The following is an 18,178-nucleotide window of genomic DNA, read 5'->3' as shown; positions in this document are numbered from 1 at the left end:
AGGTCAATGCAACCAAACAATATATATGTGCACCCGGGTCAACACGGGTTTGACCAATTCTTGACTACTCCCTCCAGTTCTTTCACAAAAACTGGACCAGGCCTTGCTCCGATTTCCGGTTCAACCGGTTGAACCGACCGGTCCGATCCAGGTCTTGAAACATTCATCACATCACTTTCCATTTCACTGCACATACATTAGAAAGTCTCTCTATGCATGAAATGAAGGGAAGATTTGCAGTTAGCAGACCCATTTTTCCATCAAAACTCCTGGACAAGACCCACATCAGGTTGCCCTGTCAACTCCAGGACCAAGACTTCCACACCGTGCTTGAGTGAGAAATGACTTTCTTCCCCAGCATAAGTATAATCAATGTGTATGGAAATCGTTAAACTAGTAGTGAATGAAATCCTTTCAGTTGTGGCGGCCCTTTGCTTGAATTATCTGATGCAATTCTTCTCTTAAGTATGATGCTCATGCCTAGGAACCTTGTTAGTGACGCACAGAGGCATTAACTAGTTTTGAGTAACCGTTTGCTGTGATTTCTATTCAAGTTCTCTATCAAGTTGTGCTCACTCCTACGGATTCATGGCTTTCTGTCAATAAGTTGAGAAATTTCTCAAATGGAAGCAACGGCGGCTAGCTAATTTGGCCGATCAAGTTCGAACTTCCAAATGTTAAGAGACCAAACAACGTGTGACTTCTTTCCTTTCCAAAAGCAAAACCAGCTAACCCAGAAGCAAATAAGTTCACAAGGTATATAGCATCAGGGGAAAAGAGAAGAAAGAAACTGATCCAATGAAGAGCTCGCCAACATCGATATAGCACATGAACCTCCTCTCTAGTTCAAGAACACTAAACTCATGAACTAATCTTCTAGGCCTATATAATGCAAGTTGAATTGGAAGTGCAACAAGTTACCTGCTGATTCCTTTTGACTCTTCATTCCAAAACAGCCTTGGCTCCTAAAGCTTTCAGCTTCTCGATTATCTTTTCGCCGTCTTCTTTCGAAACACCTGCTTTCAACACCGCCGGCGTCTTCTCCACTAAATCCTTGGCTTCCTTCAGACCCAAATCCGTGAAGCTCCTCACCTCCTTGATGATCTTGATCTTCGCGGATGCCTCGTAGGATTCCAGTTTCAGCTCGAATACGGTCTTCTCCGGCTTCTTCTCCTCCTTGGCCGCTGCTGTCGTCTTCGCAGCCATCCCGGCCAGCCCGGCGGCAGCTCCTCCTTTCATGACCGCAATCCCCGGCTGCTCCATCATCCTCAATTTTTTCATCAGAATCGATGAAAGCTCCGCCACCTCGACCAATGTGAGCCCAGACACTTCATCCACGAGCCTAAAGACCCTATCCGTCGGAGGGCTCCGATGCTCCGTGGGATCGAATGTGGCTGGATCATAGTCGGCCGGAAGCCTCCTCGGGTCTATCTCCACTTCCTCTTCTTCATCGTCATCCTCTTTCCTCGCTGGTTGAGAGAGATTCCGGGACACCCAATTCGATCGTGAAGTCGCCATGACCCCAGGAGCCGAATTGTGAAACGCACGGAACCCATTTGATAAAAGGTGTCTTACTCTCAAGATTAGGCTCATTGCTAACGATAGCCGGAACACTACCTTCACCTTCTTCTCGGCAGCAAACGAGTTACAACCGATGCATCCTCAGAGCCACCGAAAGAGAAAAAGACGACAGCTTGAAAGACGAATCTTTTTAAGGAAACGCGGGTCGAAGCAAGGGGCGTGGGATTGCTGCGGAAGCAGATGAAGAGAGCCACCTCAAAATGTCGGGAGAAGCGCGACGAGAGCACACGATGAAAGAGCTCGGCCGCCGAATTGAGCTTAGGGTCGCCCAGAATCGCTCGTCGGCACGCGGTCGCCGGCGATCTGGATCGCTGGAAGCGGGCGTTATCCTCCACCGGTGCTGGCGTCGAAGAGAGGGAAGAACCTGACTTGAAACCCTAGCCCGAAGGAAGAGGAAGACCGCCTGAAGTGTTTGGGCTTCCTGTTGTGGGCTTGATTCTAAATGCAAATTTTATTTGTTTTGGAAAAAGATGGGCCTCTTTTTTTTAATTTTTTTCCTAAGAAAATCAAGAAAATTTCCTCTTTATTGGTAAATTTAAATTACTCATTCAATTTCATTTTAGTGATAAAAATATGGTAAGAAAAGATTACATGCATGAAAATTTTGTACGTAAAATGTTCCATATAAATAAATAAAAAGCAGCAAAAACTCAATTGTAATGCCGGACATCGCATTACCACAAAGCATATAAATATAACAAGTTTAATTTGAATGTGCCAGCTATATAACGAATTTTATTATAAATAGCTAAAATTTATAGAAGTGATTTTCCACTATATAATGAGGTACTCGATTTTTAAGTAGTATAGATAAGATCATCATTATGCTAGGTTAAAATCTATGTAATCCTTCTTCTTTTTTCGACTTTTTTTCTTTTGCACTAATTAATGATGGCATGTGGTAGATTTTGGCCACTTCTCAAGTCTCAAATCTAGTGTAAAATCAATACATTGAAAATTGAAACCATGTATATGGTGTACAATGATCCCAGACTTAAGTATACTTCAATGGGTACGACATGTTAGAGTTGCTCATAAGAATTAGGGAAAAAATTCTAAATAAGAGCCTAAAATGCTCTTATTTTCTCAAATAAAGACCTAACGTGAATCTTATTTCAAATAAGAGCCTGAATTATTTTCATTTTCTCAAATAAGAATATTATTTCAAATAAAAACCTAAAATAACTGTTAATCTCAAAGAATGCTTGACATTCAAGCTAGTAAAGGGCATTTTTGTCTTTTACTTTTTAAAAAAATTTCCTTTTTTTGTCTTTTCTTTTCGCCGGCTACCCTCACCAACGTAGGCGAGCACCGGAGAGGGTCGCCTCACACGCAGCTGGCGACGTTTGGAGCAATGCCTACCCTCGCCACTAGCCGAAAAGGGCTTGCAAGCAAATAAGAAAAAAGAAATGAGAAAAAAGAATTAGAATCAGAATTATCTATGGACGAAAATGCCCTTGATCGGTTGGAATATTTAGCCATTTGGCATCAGGCCCTCATTTGAAGCTATCATTGCCACTTCAAGCTCTTAGAGACTGATATGACTACTACATATCCTTATTTGAAACAAGATTTACTTCAAGCCCTTATTTGATAACATGACGACACTTCGGACCCTTTCTTAGAATTTTCCCCAAGAACTATGCAGAAAACATAAAGCTCTCCATGTTACCTAAAATTAACAATCAGAGAAGCCTTGACCAAAAGGGCGATGCTTCAAGCAAATTTGCAGAAATACGTCCCTGGGCCATACATTACAAGTTTTGGGCAAGTACTACACGACAACACTGTTTACACGGTGCAGGAATGTGCTATTAACAAGCTGAAAATTTTTACAACATCGGGTATTGAAGTCCATACTTAGCAGAAAGTGTGGTTAAAGTTCCAACAGATAAATCAGCCGTGACCGGATGATTGCCGAATGTGTGGATCATCTGGCTCCAATACTAGGAACAAATCAGCCAAAGACTGGAAAAGGCAGTGAAGGAATGTCTCTGGTCATCTTGTTACGGGGAGTTTCTTCATCTACTCCACTCGGACAAGATTTATCTGGTCCTTCTCGAAGCCCTGGTGAACATTTCTTTGATATTTTGAGAATCCGTCTCTACTTTTGCTTTTTTAACTTGCCTTCCAACCTTTGAAGCCCTTTTTTCCGTCCCACTCTTTCCCTAATAGATCATAGAAGAAACCTTCAGCAACAAATTAATATCCCTGAGCCGAAAGAGTGACTGCGACCAGGTTTACTCAACAGGTTCTGATAGTAGAAACAGAGACTACCCAAATAAGCAAAAGATCATTCCTCTGATCAAGTTTACCGGGAGGACAAATTAAGATCTCTGTTGAAATTTGTGAGTTCATGACTTAATAGTCTGGACTAAGCAGTCAAAATACCTTTTCAAACTTCATCTGAAACACTAACATAGGTCATGTTAAAGAAATCCAGGAGATATCCAAAGTACAGCCACCCTGATACTATTTGTTTGCGGAATGCGTTATTAACTTCCTCCGGCTAGGAAAGTGATATTGCAGTTACCTGTAAGGCTACAGGAGATCCAAAGTCATTTGTCTCTGCTCCATCTTGAAGGTTTTGTTTATGAGCTGCCTCTCCAACATCCCCTAAATTCAATCTGCAGGGAAATTAAGAATCCTGGGCTCAGTCACCACTGGCTACATATCAATCCAAGCCGGGATGAAACTGGAATTTTTCTTCGTATAGTGAAACTTTTTTTTTTTTACGTTTTCTCAGTAATTAGGGCAACTTGCAAAAGTGAGAAACACTTTAGTGGTAGAAAATTTAAAGGGCATCTTCCTCAAATATCTTAAAACTCTAAATTAAAATAACATTTTTCACCAGTCAGTGGGAGATAATCATCCTGCATCCTAATACTTTAGCATATGCTGTATACTATTGTGCAACAAATGTATAGCCATTACTGTTCAGGGAAAATCAAGCAATAGTATATATGCAAGAAAGAGTAAAGAGCTTTACTTCAGACTATCACAGAGATTTTTCAACCAAGGTTCATCCAGCAAGTACTCCCCCATTATTGAGACAGCATCAGCTACTGCACAAACAATAAAGGAGAATTAACAAAGAGCAAAAAGCTAATCTTTATTTAACTCAAGCTGGACATTCCAATCCTTCTCATCTTTCTTTATAATGATGCTGAGTGATCTCTCAAATTAATTGTCTTAACCCAGCAAGCATGAGTGACTCTTTCGAAAAGGGCCTGAGAGGAGCAGATTGTCTGAGCTAAAGCAGTTATGTGGGCCCTCCCCCCTCGATCTCTCAAGCAATTAGGGACAGAAAGTTATTCAGCAATGCTCCTGTAAATATGTTATACACATTCCAAAACATGTACTAACATCCAACCTCAACAGATTTTTATACCACTATATGGTGATCAGTAGAGAAACGACAAGTTTGATGCACCTAGGTAGGTTACATAGATATTGAGATCCATTCCTTTCTCAAATCAGTCAAATATGAAGACATAAAGATTGATCAACCTGAATATCTGGCTTAGCAAAGAGTTATTTTTAGTTCATAAATGGACTGAAATGCATTGTGCACTATTAACCTGGGAAAAAAAAAGCAAAAAAGGCATTCATATGACTCAGTTTAGAGATCGAATCCAATCACGAGTACCATTATAAATGTTAATGCCCTACTTTCGCAACATCTATTAACACTCTCTGTGGTAAGAGTTCCGTTTCTTCTTTTTGATTGTCCCCTTTGTAGTAAGAGTTAGATGTAACTACCCACCACTCTCATTCAGATGTTCTAACCCAAAAGATCCTGCTCATGACTCCTTCAGTAAACTCATAACACAAATTCATCAAATCACATAGTCAAAAGTTTGTCCGCTAAGACATACACATCTCTTTCTCAGATCGGGCAGCATAGTTTTTGTCCAGAGTACTCAGAGTCTGCTTCACTCGGTGTACCTGCAATTAGAAAACATCCCTTGGTACACTTGCACCATCATTGACAAATTGCATTTCTTGAAAATTACAGACCTTGTTTGACAACCAAGCAAGAACCTTAGTGTCATCAAGCCTAAAAAACCTTGTTGATCCAATTTCTGTCGATACAGGCAGACAGAGAGAGATATGTCACTCTTGTCCTTGCAAAGAAAAAGACAGACAATAACATTCTTAATGCTCTTGCTTTAACAATAAACTTTAAATACAATCATAATTCACTGAAACTCTTGTTCACAGTTTCTATAGGTAACAACTAGAGTAAGGTTCACTAGTCGCTTATTAAGTAACATTTCATATAGATTGAATTATATGCAACTTACAGTATCAGTATATTGTTACGCCAAATTACACCGTAAACATGAAGATAATCATATAATCTAAAAGACAACAACAAAAAATGCAGATTATAGAGCCTGGACTTAGAGTTGAGATTGGCATATTTGAGATGTGCTTCATACATTAAGTATCTCCAGATAAAGCCCGCTCCAATGCAAATTTTCAAAAAAGTTCATTTTGGTTGTGTGAAACTTCAATTGCAGCATCTTGTGTGACATATCACAGGACAAGAACATTATGCAATAATAATGACCCTGATTCTTAAAGTTCTAACTCATTTCTTCCCCAATTTAAGCTACCACTTAGATGCCAGGGCTATGGCTTCCTTTAGTTTCTTTCCTCCCCTTAAGCATCAAAGCCTTTTTTCAATGAGCAAAATAGTGATGCTTCGTATTCTTCTCAAATCCTAGTATCAATTACTGAATAAAGGTGGCACAGAAAATAATACATAAAGAGAAAGAGTCTTTATTGGCCACATTACTTAGAACGTAAGAGTCTTTATTGGCCACATTACTTAGCACGTAAGTTTTATTGAAGATTGATCTTGGATTGGATGCTATTTTTGCCAAAGAATGTAGTTACTTCAGTGTAAATAACATCTATAATACAGATGTATATGACTTGTCACCTTTAACTTCGCAAACCACTTGCATGGACTTCTCCGCAATGGCCAATAAATGCTGATATCCAGGGTAACCATTTATAAACAAAATCTCATCCAATTGCCTAAACTTCCCAGGATCATCTGCTTTCTGCATATGTTGGGGAATGCATTATGACATCAAATATACTGGAGTAATACATAAAGGATGACAGGTCCAACTTCAGGAGAGATAAAAACTTTGTGCATTCCACAATGTTATCTTGTTTACATGCTTAGGCAGATGGCAGTGTGTTAACTTGATAAATTCACAGATGCATAATCAAGGTAAACCATATGCTGGAATTTCAATGGAAAAGAATTCATCTCTTAGAGAAAACAAATATTCAAACTCGTGATCAAATAAATTAGTAGGAAAATATGATACATTTCATTTCTTGTGAAACATGAAAAACTAGAATAAGATATACGGTACCTTCATCTTAGCTTCCTCAAAAAGGGGCAACATGATGAAAACTGGATCAACTGGTGTGGCAGTATACAGGCAACCATCTTGACCAAATAGCAGAAAAGAAAATTATGATCCTAACTGTGATGAACACACTTGAGTCTTAACTGTAAAAATGAATGTTGAAGATCACACCTTTATGGACGTAATCTCCCAGAAACCAAGATCCATAAGGTAACTTAAACCATTGAAGTTCTAAAAGCTTCTCATCGACAACAAGGTAGCATGTTGCTTTTCCTGTAAGTAGTTAGAGGCAGCATCGGCAAGATAAGATTTTCGGACATGTTCACGCACGAGGTTCCGTGCCGAGCGAACAGTTGCATCCAAGATTCACTCGATGATGGGATCGAACCGTGAAATAGTAGGACAGTCACAAGGATGGCGAATAAAGGGAAAGCAAACAGCTTTCAGATTACCTGATTTGGGATGCCGAAGTGATAAGAAATGGCCAACCCTTTCGCGGAATCTACAGTACAGGGACCAAAAAACCTCAATGCCTTCGAATTTTCCGGTCCAAAATTCACAGAAATTGGAATTTCAAAAATGTGGGAAAATGTCAATTGACTGCTACATTTCCATCTTTCAATTCACAAATGTCAGGACGACATAGAACATGCACACTACAATTCTCAAAACAAAACAAAAAAACACTATCCACCCAGCAGACTTTTTACTAAAAAATCCGAAAAAGAAAAATATCAAATCATCCAATTCGTGCAGAACCAGCATGGAATCCCACACAATTCATCGATCAGGAAGGACGGAACACTGTATGAACAGAGACCAATCGATCGACGGGGATAGCGTTTCCAGCGACAATGCAAACTGCAATGCGGAAGGGGGTTTTGCGGAGAAACAAAGATCGAAGAAGAGGGGGGTTTACCCGGTGCAATTAGAAGGCGAGTTTCGCTGCTTCCTTCCCACCAATTCATTCTCAAAAGACTTTTGCCCTTCTCCTGCAAAAGACGTAAAAATCGAAACTTTCCGCAGCCACTACAGCTCGGTTGCTGGAAAAGAATCAAGAAGACTACAGAGTTGAGCGCCAGGCTCTCTTGCGACGCGCCAAAATTTGGCTCGAAGCCCGGGCTACTTATCAAACATCATCGAGCTGTTTCGCGGTCTTTGGCTGCTTCATTCTTACGGAAATACTCTTTAAGTTGTTGACATGCATCGCCATGTTAAAAAAGAAAAAAAAACATGAATCCGCGCTAAAAGGATGGTCTACAACAGTATTATGGTTCGCGCGTTTGCGTGCAACATATTTGCTCTTTCCAGAGCAAAGTTGTTTAGACGGTTAATATTACGAAAAACTTCAAATTAGTACACCTTTGATAATTTATCACAAATTAGTTATATATCTACTCTCCATTAGTTTCTCTTATTTTTTATTGTCAAATTACTGAGTTAGATGATACGTGACGGTTAACGGGTATACCGGCTTGGGGTTTTTACCCTCCATTTGTCATAGATGTACCATTTTGAGATTTTTCATGGTATTAACACAAATTAACGAAAATTAACAGAAGAAAAATTTAATATAGGTGACCCAATTTGGATTTTTGATAGTCAAAAAATTAATTTGTGATAAATTTATTACGGATGCACCATTTTGGGGTTTTTACCCTCCATTTATCATATGTGTCATTTCAAATATTTCGTGGTATTAGTCTAATTTAACGAAAATCAACAAAAAAAAGTAAATTTGACATAGATGAACTAGATTGAAATTTTTGGTAATAAAAATGTTAGCTTGTGATAAATTTATCACATGTGCACTAGTTTGAGGGGATTTTTATAGTCAAAAAATTAGTTTGGGATAAATTTGTTATAAGTATATCGGTTTAGGATTTTTCGTGGTATTAACCCTTCTTTAAATTGCTTGACTCCAAAGAATTATGACCCATCAATCAAAAAAATGAAAAAAACGCGTCTAAATCGCTTAATTAGTGTCCAACATTGGGCTAAACTATTTTTAATAGCTTTTCCGGAATAGCTTGGCGTCCTAGGTAATTGGGGTAATTGGAATGCTGAAAACAGGCTGCAATGACCAATTGACCACCCCTAGAGAGCTTGCTACCTAGCTTGCTTAGCATATATTTTTCTTTCAGTCCAACATGAGAGAGAGCTAACTTTGCAGCTGTTCAATCTTTCTTGCGGTAAGTGCACCAAAAGTTTTAAAATTTATCACGAAGATGCAATTGAGTTTAAAAATTTTCAAAAAGTGCAATAAAGTTCTAAAATTCATTGTCAAAGTGAAATTGAGTCCAAAAACTTTTTAAAAAGTGTAGTCTTTAGGACTTCCAAAGCACTTATCCCATTTTTTTCTTCCCCAAAACCCTAAGCTCCTCAAGGCTACAAAATTCCACTGCTGTCACTTAAATGCTTGCTAATAAATTGAGGATTGTCATTTGACCCAAAAAGGGAAAAAAATGAGGATTGTCTTGCTTAATCTTATTAAGTTTGATTCAATTTGGATTCATTGTGGGCATGATGAAGGATCATTCGATTATGTTTTGCTGGCTCATGCAAACGCTGTAATAGGAAAAAGCAGCACTCCAAGAAGTGCTATGAAGGCGGATGTCTTCGTTTTATTGTCCATGGAGGCTCTTGGGTCTTCCTTTTGTTGTTTCGATAATTGGGCCAATTGCTGGGGTCACCACACCACATGCTATTTCACCATGTATCTTCGTTGAGGCTATCGAAGTGTCCTCTCGAATGTTTAAATCGGGCAAAAAAAAAAAAAAACAAAAGGTAGACCTGCCAAAATGGGCTGAGTTGTGATGAATGATCGCAATTGGGTAATAAATTAGTTTACTGTTTACTTAGACCCATGTATAAACGCATTTCTTAATCCATATATATGATGGACTGAGTTGTTATATGAGTTAGTTATATTTAATAAGTGAGGCACAAATTGGTTTAAAACATAATATGAGTGCTAAGTGAGTCATAGATGATGGTGATTGAGTAATAAATAGGTTTACAGCTTACTTAGACGCAACCCACTTCTATGGCTCTCTCTTCATTCTCTCTCGCGCTCACTTGATCTCGCATTCGCTCACTCTGCACTCTTACCTAAATTTGAATATGGGGTTTTTCTAAATTGGATTAAATACGGAATTTTTTTTAGAGAATAAGAGTCGAGTCGTGTCACTAGATTTTCATCGCAATGAATGAGTCATAAACGGGGTTAAATGAGTCTATTTAGGTCGGACTATTTATGATTCAATTTGACTCACCCGTTTGATGGGTGTAGGAACAGAGGAGACTGAGATATCACCCCATCGCGCTCCATGATCGTGCTAGCCCACCTATGTGTTTTGCTGCCGATGTCTTGATTTCGACTGATCGCGGTACGAGCACAGATGCTTGGATAAACACATCCCCAGAAATCGAAGGGAATTCAGGAGTTGGAAGGGCAAAGGCCGACACCATACTCATTCTCAAGATTGCATGGCGTGCCGCCATTGCGCTCCGCATTTGGATCTCCAGGAACAGGAAGCTGCCTGGTGACGCCTTTGCTGGCTACGGTAGTGTTACTTTTCGTCAAAAGTTTACATACAGGCTTCCTCCTTTGAACTTTAGAGAGATTGCTTGCCCCAAGGCATTTGGAGATGCGCAGGAGGTGGAGATGATTGTTGTAATGTGGGACTTTCCGGTAGTAGTCTTGATGGACTGCCTCTGTTTATGTTGAGTAAGATGCTTTGCTTGCTCAGCACAAGAACAAAGGGAAAAAGAGCATGTTTAGGAGACTGATCTTCATAAGCAAACACTTGAACAGTAACACCAAATACTGCATGAACAGATGGGGTGCGACTGTGAGATAAGGGCTCTGAATTTGTTAAAATTGCAGCAATTTCACAACACCATCAATTTACACGCCGACATTCACGAATTATTCTCGTTTCATTTTTCACAAAGCTTCTCTCTTTTTTTGGCATTTTCTTGTTGGTGATGTACTAGGACAGTCTTTTGCCAACACGAAAAAATTACGACAGACACTAATCTATCTTGCCGGTGTCAAATTACACAACCTCGCCCATCACAATCTCAAATAAAATGCAAGCCGCCCATGTTAACATCTCAAGAACTTATCATTGCTAAACTGAGATCTCACCCCTTTTTTCTTCCATAGGGAAAGGACGAGCACAGCTAAAATGCAATCTCACAAGGCGCGTGGAAGGTCCTTCCTCGACATATAGCCTCGAGATTTTCTCCGGCGTATGAACACAACGGGGATACCTCCACACCTGAGACAAACACAAAAAAGAGAAGCATTAGATTTACTTCCTGACCAATAAATCATCACGACCTACATGATTCCTTGAAACCTGACTGATTGTTCTCGAACACATTATGTACTGCTGACAGACTGCTCCCAACTGACACAAGTAAGATATAAGCCTATGGGACCAAGGACATAAGAGAAGCAATTCCCCCTTACATGCTATCACACATATGTTATAGGTTAACTCCTTTGCACCTAGCAAAAGAACGGATTAGATATTCTGCAACAATCCTCGAGAAACGTATGAGGCTCCCAGCAAATTCGATATTCTTTATCTGCTTTTGAGTTGATTTCCTCTTCTTCCCTTTTAATTAACACAGATTTCTGTGTGTGTGTGTGTGTGTGTGTGTGTGTGTGTTTTTCCCCAGTGCAAGGTGCACGGACGGAAAAAAACTCCACAACATGCAAGCGCAAATGGAAGATTTCTTCGTACAATTCAAATTCACAAAAACCACGAGAACAGCAAACTCTGTACAGCATGTAAAAATTTGCAACACAATGCGTGGTAAGCCGCCACCAATTACCAGTAGCATATAGGGGCACTGAATGCGTTACAAAGCCTCCAGCAGCTACCACCCATCGAGTATGAAGCCGGAGAACCAGTAGCCTTGCACTGTCTGGCGTGTCGAAATTTGATCCATTAGCATTTTTCACCGGTGCAAACTCTTCATCACGCAATACCTGAACTTTCAAACAAATTGTTTAGATTCACATTGTTTAAAGAGCTGAACTCAAAAAATTGGTATTAGAAGGATAAAGAGGACCTCAAAAAGTGCAGTTGAAGGAGCATATGGAAATGCATCAAATATGAACTGCTCCAGCTTCAATCCTGCTGTTTGTCCATGGATTGAGGCAATTTTCTTCTCGGCAAGATGATAGCTGCAATGCAAATAATGTGTTTGATTTACAAACACATTCTCATGCAATGAATTGTCGAGAAACAGTCTATACTTCTTGATATTACTGAAGTTTACTCTTTGTAGAGAGACCATATTTTTGGCAAATCCAGTACTTAATGAGTCTCATGCTTATGTACCCTAACAATCAAAAACTTGCTGACCACAAAATTAATTATCTATCGAATGACCTTTCAAGTTTGACAAAGATCTACTATGAAACTCTTTTTTTGAAAGCTTTTATAAAGCAACATGCAAATGTATTTAAATTAAATATGGTGCAGTAGTAGCAGCTATTGGGATGCACGTGTGAGGAATAACTGGAACGTAACCCGCAAGGAGGATAATTAAAGTTAGAATGAGTAATTCACACAACAAGTTGGCTCATTACTCAAATAGTAGAACTACCAAGACAATTCTGTATCTATACAAAATAAAGGGCAAATGCCTCGTTCACAAATTGCTTAATATAAAATTATGGTTCAGAAGGTGAAAGGAATTAAGGTGATAAAAACTGACACAGTACTTTTCAAGGGGAAAAGATACAGCAGAAGATGGCTCAAGTGACAATAATTTTCTCCCTGCCAACATTTCCAACTAAAAAGCACGTGAGCAGTGAAAAACAAAGACCACTTACATACTGTCTTTCTCAAGGCCATTTGCAACTTGATTGAGAAAATCAAGGGTGAACATATGTAAACAAACCTGAAAGCCAGAAAGTAATAAGTAGTCAAGAAAACTAGGGGCAAAAACAAATGCCAACAGATTCAAATGACGATATATCATGCACCTAAGCGCAGGGCAATCTAACACACAAGGTTGTCCAGTTTAACAGGATACAATATCCTGAGAAATAACACATAAAGACTAAAGCTACAACATCAGGCCCTGAAGTAGTATCTTTTAAAGCCAGCGAGAAGTGGAATTACCATGCAATTGATATTGGCAATCAGCAAGCTTTTAGAGTAATAAAGCAAAATATAAATCAATAATAGTGCAAAAAGTTGGAAACAAATCACGTAAGTAGTAAGCACAAGGAATAGGGTGTACATTACTCCAGCAAAAACGAAGCCGTCCAGTTTCCTGATTGATTGCAGAAGCAAGTGTTGGATCTAGCTCATTATATTCAACCACTGTAAGAGGTCCACCTTTACCACGCCTTACAAAAACACCTACCTTCTCTTGTGGGTACGCCTAAAAAAAATCATTGAAGAATATAGGAAGTGAATATTCAGATCACATCCATTAGCAAAAGGTCCATAATGTGGACCTGCTACAAATGCAATAATAATCTAACAGCCAGAAGGAAGAAATTTTGATTTTCATGTGAAGAAAAACCAGCAAACAAAATTCATGCAAATCATATGATATGTATCAACTCATAATCCAAGTGGGCAAAACACCTCAAAAGGAGTACTGAAGGTGGCATCCTTTGGATGAGTCTCCCCTTATATATCAAGCCACAAGTTACCTCCCACTCACCATGAAACTTGATGTGTTTATAAACTCTTCTGCTTTATCACTATCATAATTGTCAATGTGGCTCATGTAGCTCAAAACTACACCAGGTAAGTAAAATTCTTAGATTTGACCCTCACAGGTTAAAGAGTTAGCTCCCAAACTGAAGCAGTTTGTCTCAAATAGCCAAAAAGGCAATTCTTGTAATATAGCACTTTGTCTTGTGTGGCACTCATACACCAGTACAATGTTCTGAAACCATTTATAACGAGCCAAATCCACATAGCCAAGCCCCCCCAAAAAGAGTACTCAAGTTTGTGCCCTTTGAGAGGTGACATCCACAAGTTCTTTGCCACTTGATGTAGATTCACAAGCTCTTCATATGCCAGGCTTTACGCTTTGATACCATAAATATGAACCATTTCAAGCCAGATTAACTTGTGTAGAAAATGCAAGAGCTTTATCTAGAGATCACCAAAGGATAGGTGCAAACCATGCAAATCATCTTCAATGTGACATTCTTTCAAAAGGACAACCACAACAAGTCAAAATAAAAAAAATGAAGTATGATATGCGCCAAGACATATAATCACCTTACGGACAACTTTAGCTGCAGCATCTACACCTTTGTCCATGAAATAACCCAAGAAAGTAGGATCAGCCACACGTACCTGTTTTAGAGACAAATCTGTCTGATAAATATTGGAATTCAACCCACAAAAAGGGAAAACATGCCATGGGGGATTCCATAGCTTAATAAAATCAAAACTCACCAACGCATTGTCAACTCCATAACAATCCAAATATTTAATCCCTCTCGAGGCCATATCTTCAAGAAGCTTTGAAGTTTTCAGAGCTGATCAACGAGAGCCAAATATTATTGAATGCTTTTAGGCTATATGAGGTTGAGATAGACTGCGGAAGCGAAATACTAACTAATATTTGGCACAGGATTTAGAAAAATAAAAGCACCTGTATATACGCCACCATTACCATCAGGAGCTTTAGCTACCTGGATATGAAAATCATATTAAAACAAGTTTCATTCAGTAGATCAGATATTGTGACTTAGATCAGAAATAATTCCATGGCACTTCATACATCGACAGTTTCATCTCCCCCTTCCAAAACAATCCACATTTTCGAATCATTATACGGTAGTCTAGCGGGAGAAATAAGTGCACCACTGTGTGACGAGTGAGAAATCTTATTGTACCATTTTACTCACTCAAGATGGTTCGGGCAAAAAAGCTTTTAGTTACTTGGTTCTCTCACTCATCCAGACATTAGTAGAGCATTGCAATACGATGTTCAGATGCTCATACAAATAGGAAAATTATACAGAGCCCAACAGTTAGAAGATAATAATTTATTTCGCCCAAGATCTCAGCTCCCTTCACCTTTGGTGTTTTAAAGCTTACCATTATTCTTTAAAATACACTTCTTAAACTGTTTGTTCTTTATGAGTTCCATTCTCAAAATTCAACTGCAACAATGGCTAGGTGAAGTTGAACAAGTTTAAAGACTAAGGTTGAAAGAGTTGGTTACCAAGATCTTGGAAACCATAATTCTGTTCCTTCTACAATTAAATCAATCAAACAAACAAATAGAATAGCAAACATACTCTGTAAGGAGTCTCCATGATAAATCTTCCATCTTTCGAGACACATGGCATGGTACCTTGCTGAAAGAAAGTGATCTACACAAATTTTCCATCAATAGTGAGGCAATATTAACTACAACCAGCTAGGCAAATTTACTGTCTATTAGATAACTAGGAAAAGCTACACATGTTTTACTTGCTCAGCTTCAAGACCAAAGTATTTATGGCTCTCAAAATATTTGCGTGTGGGCTCATCAGTAAATGGACTGGTCATTATGTACCAATGTATCTGTGGAGAACCAACAGAACCTGCATAAAACAAGAGAATGAGCACATTTTATGTGTAGTTAAAAAGAAATGAACAAGAGAGGAATTTTACCCTCTCTGAGAGCTTGAACAGCCAACTTCTGAACACACAAGATTCGTTCTGCTTGAATTTGGAAAAGTGACTTGCCAGATGGAAGTCCAATGTCTACAATGAAATACTTCAACAAATTACATAGTGGAAATCCTGAAGAAGTATGATAGGAAGAAAGTATTGCGGTGCATTACATACTAATGGCAGCGGTTGAAAGAAAAAGAAATAAGTTTACTAGTTCAACAATCTGTGGGTCGAAAAAAAATATTCACCAACAAAAGCAGTGTCCAAATGCTCATGGTGTATTAGAAATGACATAGGCTTTGGTCAATGAAAGAGTAAAAAGCTGTGCAACTATTTTCATTTCCTAAGCTTTTGTAAACGTTGAATTTTATCCTTTTCTGAAGAGGTAAACCTTTAGAGAAGTCATGCACCGAGAGAAACCTAAAACCGTGGTAATTCACAATCAAGTCAACATGGGAAATACTTACTGAAGCATCCTTTGGGATCTGAACTTCCAAGTCTTGTTCCCTGCGTGGCATAAAAAGGATATTGTGTGAGAAAATGAGTGGACCACACACGTTAAGAAGATGGACAATAAGGCACGCAATTCTTGTGTATAAATCACAAAGCTACACATTATTCAAAGGCATATTACCAGCTTTTGAAAAAAATGCCTCTCCTTTATTGAAATTTTGCATGCTCAAGTAAGCAAAATCAATAAACAACAATTACAAACCAAGATATTGATGATCTGGAGACTAAGGGACAAAAATACAATACATATGCAAGCATATAAGATAACAGAAGCTTTTTCATGTATTTGATTTATCCCGTTGCATTGATAGAAGCATGAGTATATAAATGTTGAGTTTATTCTCAACTACTTGCTTATCTGGAGAATTTATCATAAAACATGTACGGAAAGAGAGGGAAGGACAAACATTCAAGTCTTTCACTCTGTAAGATATCCTACACTGAACGTTAGCGGAGCCTATTGTAATATTCCAGCCACTTTAAGGGAACTCCACATATTTCAAAAGGGGAAAAAAACATTTAACCTCTCTTACTCCAGTTAATCCTAAGGTATAATTGAGTGGGACTAGAACATGCTAATAGCTGTCGAACTTATTTTCCAGGAAAAGTATCTCAATACTCCTATGTGCAAAAAAAAAAAAAAAAATCAGTAAATTCTCAAATTACCAAGTAAAGAGAAACATAAGTTACAATTTGATGATTCCTTTGCAGATTTGAAATCCATACCGAAGGAGATAAAAGCATTTTAGATCCTCAGACCCTTGATTATAGAACCTATGGTCAAATCCCCAGAATTCTTTTAACCTGCTTCTATCCTCTTTTGTCTTTTTCTTTTTCGTATCACAATGAATATCACTCGTAATCTCGTATCATCAAATTTTCTTAAAATGATTTTCCAAAAGCATCATACCGCCTCTGAAATGATTTGCCAATGAGAGTCCAGATCTAAATTATTTTGCCAACAAACAGCTCGTTTAAAAAGTAAGAACAATCATTATCTTTTCCTTTCAGCTCTCATTGAGTAAACAATAATGATCCCTTTCGGTTACTTTATTCATGATGTAAAGCATATGGCCCACATGTATCTAAATTCAGCTCAAGAGGGAAAACAAACAGAGCTAAACCAGTAAAGCACGATTCACTATTCACTAGGCACGTGCAAACGCAAAATGGCAGTGTTCTACACCAACAGCAATGGTAGAGTACAGTACCTGACCACCGGAGAGAAGCAACACCGCCAATTTTCCATCCGAGATCGCCTTCAGTCCCATCTTCCACCACCTCTCTCTTTCTTCCATGGTCCTCCCTTCAGCAGCGGATACGTCACTTTCGGGAACAGGCTCCACTGCCGCCACCGGCAAACCTGAAAGTCCGATCAAATCCATCAGCAACTAGGCGTAACATCACTCTAGACTCGAGAGAAAGAGAGATGACCTTGAGATCTGAGTGAACATCGAATGATCCGATCCACTCTCGGAAGATCTAAACTCTGAAAAAAAGAAAAGGCGTAGGTCAATGCAAATATCAATAATCGCTCGCGGATAAGCAAAGCTCGCCCGGCAAATTCGGAGGGCGAACAGTCAAATCGTCGATCAATTCCATCAGAAAACAGCAACTTCGTCCCACTCATGAAGTCTTCGATCACTGGACTCGCCGCCAGGATCACAGACATCGGCATGAAAAGAGCAGCGGGGAACTGGGAAAAAAAAGAGACCTCGATGTCGTCGACGAGGAGCTGGCGTTCCCGAGGGGAGAGCTCGTCCCAGAGGGCGAAGGCGTCTTCCTGACCGTAGTCCTTGAGCCGCTCCATCAACGCCTGCGGCGGCGACTCGGCGTTGGCTTCGACGACCATCGGAGCGAGCCGAGCTCGATTCACTCTGAGGAGCTACGACGCTCGAGCCGGGGGTCTTCGCAGCAGCTGGGCGTGGGACTGTCAATCCGGTGACAGAAATTATAGAGGGAGGTGTCTGTTGTTGGTTGAGGCTAGAGAGAGAGAGAGAGAGAGGAGAGAGGGAACAGTGGCGA

At 39.3% G+C, this 18,178-nt stretch overlaps 3 protein-coding genes across 3 annotated transcripts; all 3 read right to left on the bottom strand.

Annotated features, from left to right (window-relative positions):
* Positions 1-679: 679 nt before the first annotated feature.
* LOC115754974 (50S ribosomal protein L7/L12) lies at positions 680-2,013 on the bottom strand. The gene has a single exon (XM_030694179.2). The coding sequence runs from the start codon at positions 1,591-1,593 to the stop codon at positions 943-945; it is 651 nt and encodes a 216-aa protein (XP_030550039.2). The 5' UTR covers positions 1,594-2,013; the 3' UTR covers positions 680-942.
* Positions 2,014-3,398: 1,385 nt separating this feature from the next.
* On the bottom strand, positions 3,399-8,148 carry LOC115754973 (ribonuclease H2 subunit B). Its single transcript, XM_030694178.2, has 11 exons — positions 8,113-8,148; positions 7,897-8,006; positions 7,430-7,479; positions 7,149-7,250; positions 6,981-7,057; positions 6,533-6,656; positions 5,602-5,666; positions 5,460-5,529; positions 4,571-4,646; positions 4,115-4,208; positions 3,399-3,749 (listed from the first exon to the last, which is right to left on the bottom strand). The coding sequence occupies exons 1-11, from the start codon at positions 8,146-8,148 to the stop codon at positions 3,627-3,629; spliced, it is 927 nt and encodes a 308-aa protein (XP_030550038.2). The 3' UTR covers positions 3,399-3,626.
* Positions 8,149-10,900: 2,752 nt separating this feature from the next.
* Positions 10,901-18,178, bottom strand: LOC115754972 (UDP-N-acetylglucosamine diphosphorylase 1). Its single transcript, XM_030694176.2, has 15 exons — positions 17,868-18,178; positions 17,588-17,642; positions 17,365-17,516; positions 16,108-16,147; positions 15,638-15,730; positions 15,455-15,567; positions 15,280-15,354; positions 14,628-14,667; positions 14,429-14,511; positions 14,249-14,326; positions 13,248-13,391; positions 12,835-12,902; positions 12,066-12,180; positions 11,826-11,982; positions 10,901-11,263 (listed from the first exon to the last, which is right to left on the bottom strand). The coding sequence occupies exons 1-15, from the start codon at positions 18,003-18,005 to the stop codon at positions 11,166-11,168; spliced, it is 1,449 nt and encodes a 482-aa protein (XP_030550036.2). The 5' UTR covers positions 18,006-18,178; the 3' UTR covers positions 10,901-11,165.

This window comes from Rhodamnia argentea, chromosome 3 (assembly GCF_020921035.1).
Source record: "Rhodamnia argentea isolate NSW1041297 chromosome 3, ASM2092103v1, whole genome shotgun sequence".
NCBI classification, from domain to species: domain Eukaryota; kingdom Viridiplantae; phylum Streptophyta; class Magnoliopsida; order Myrtales; family Myrtaceae; genus Rhodamnia; species Rhodamnia argentea.
This window is presented reverse-complemented; position numbering and strand designations above follow the sequence as displayed.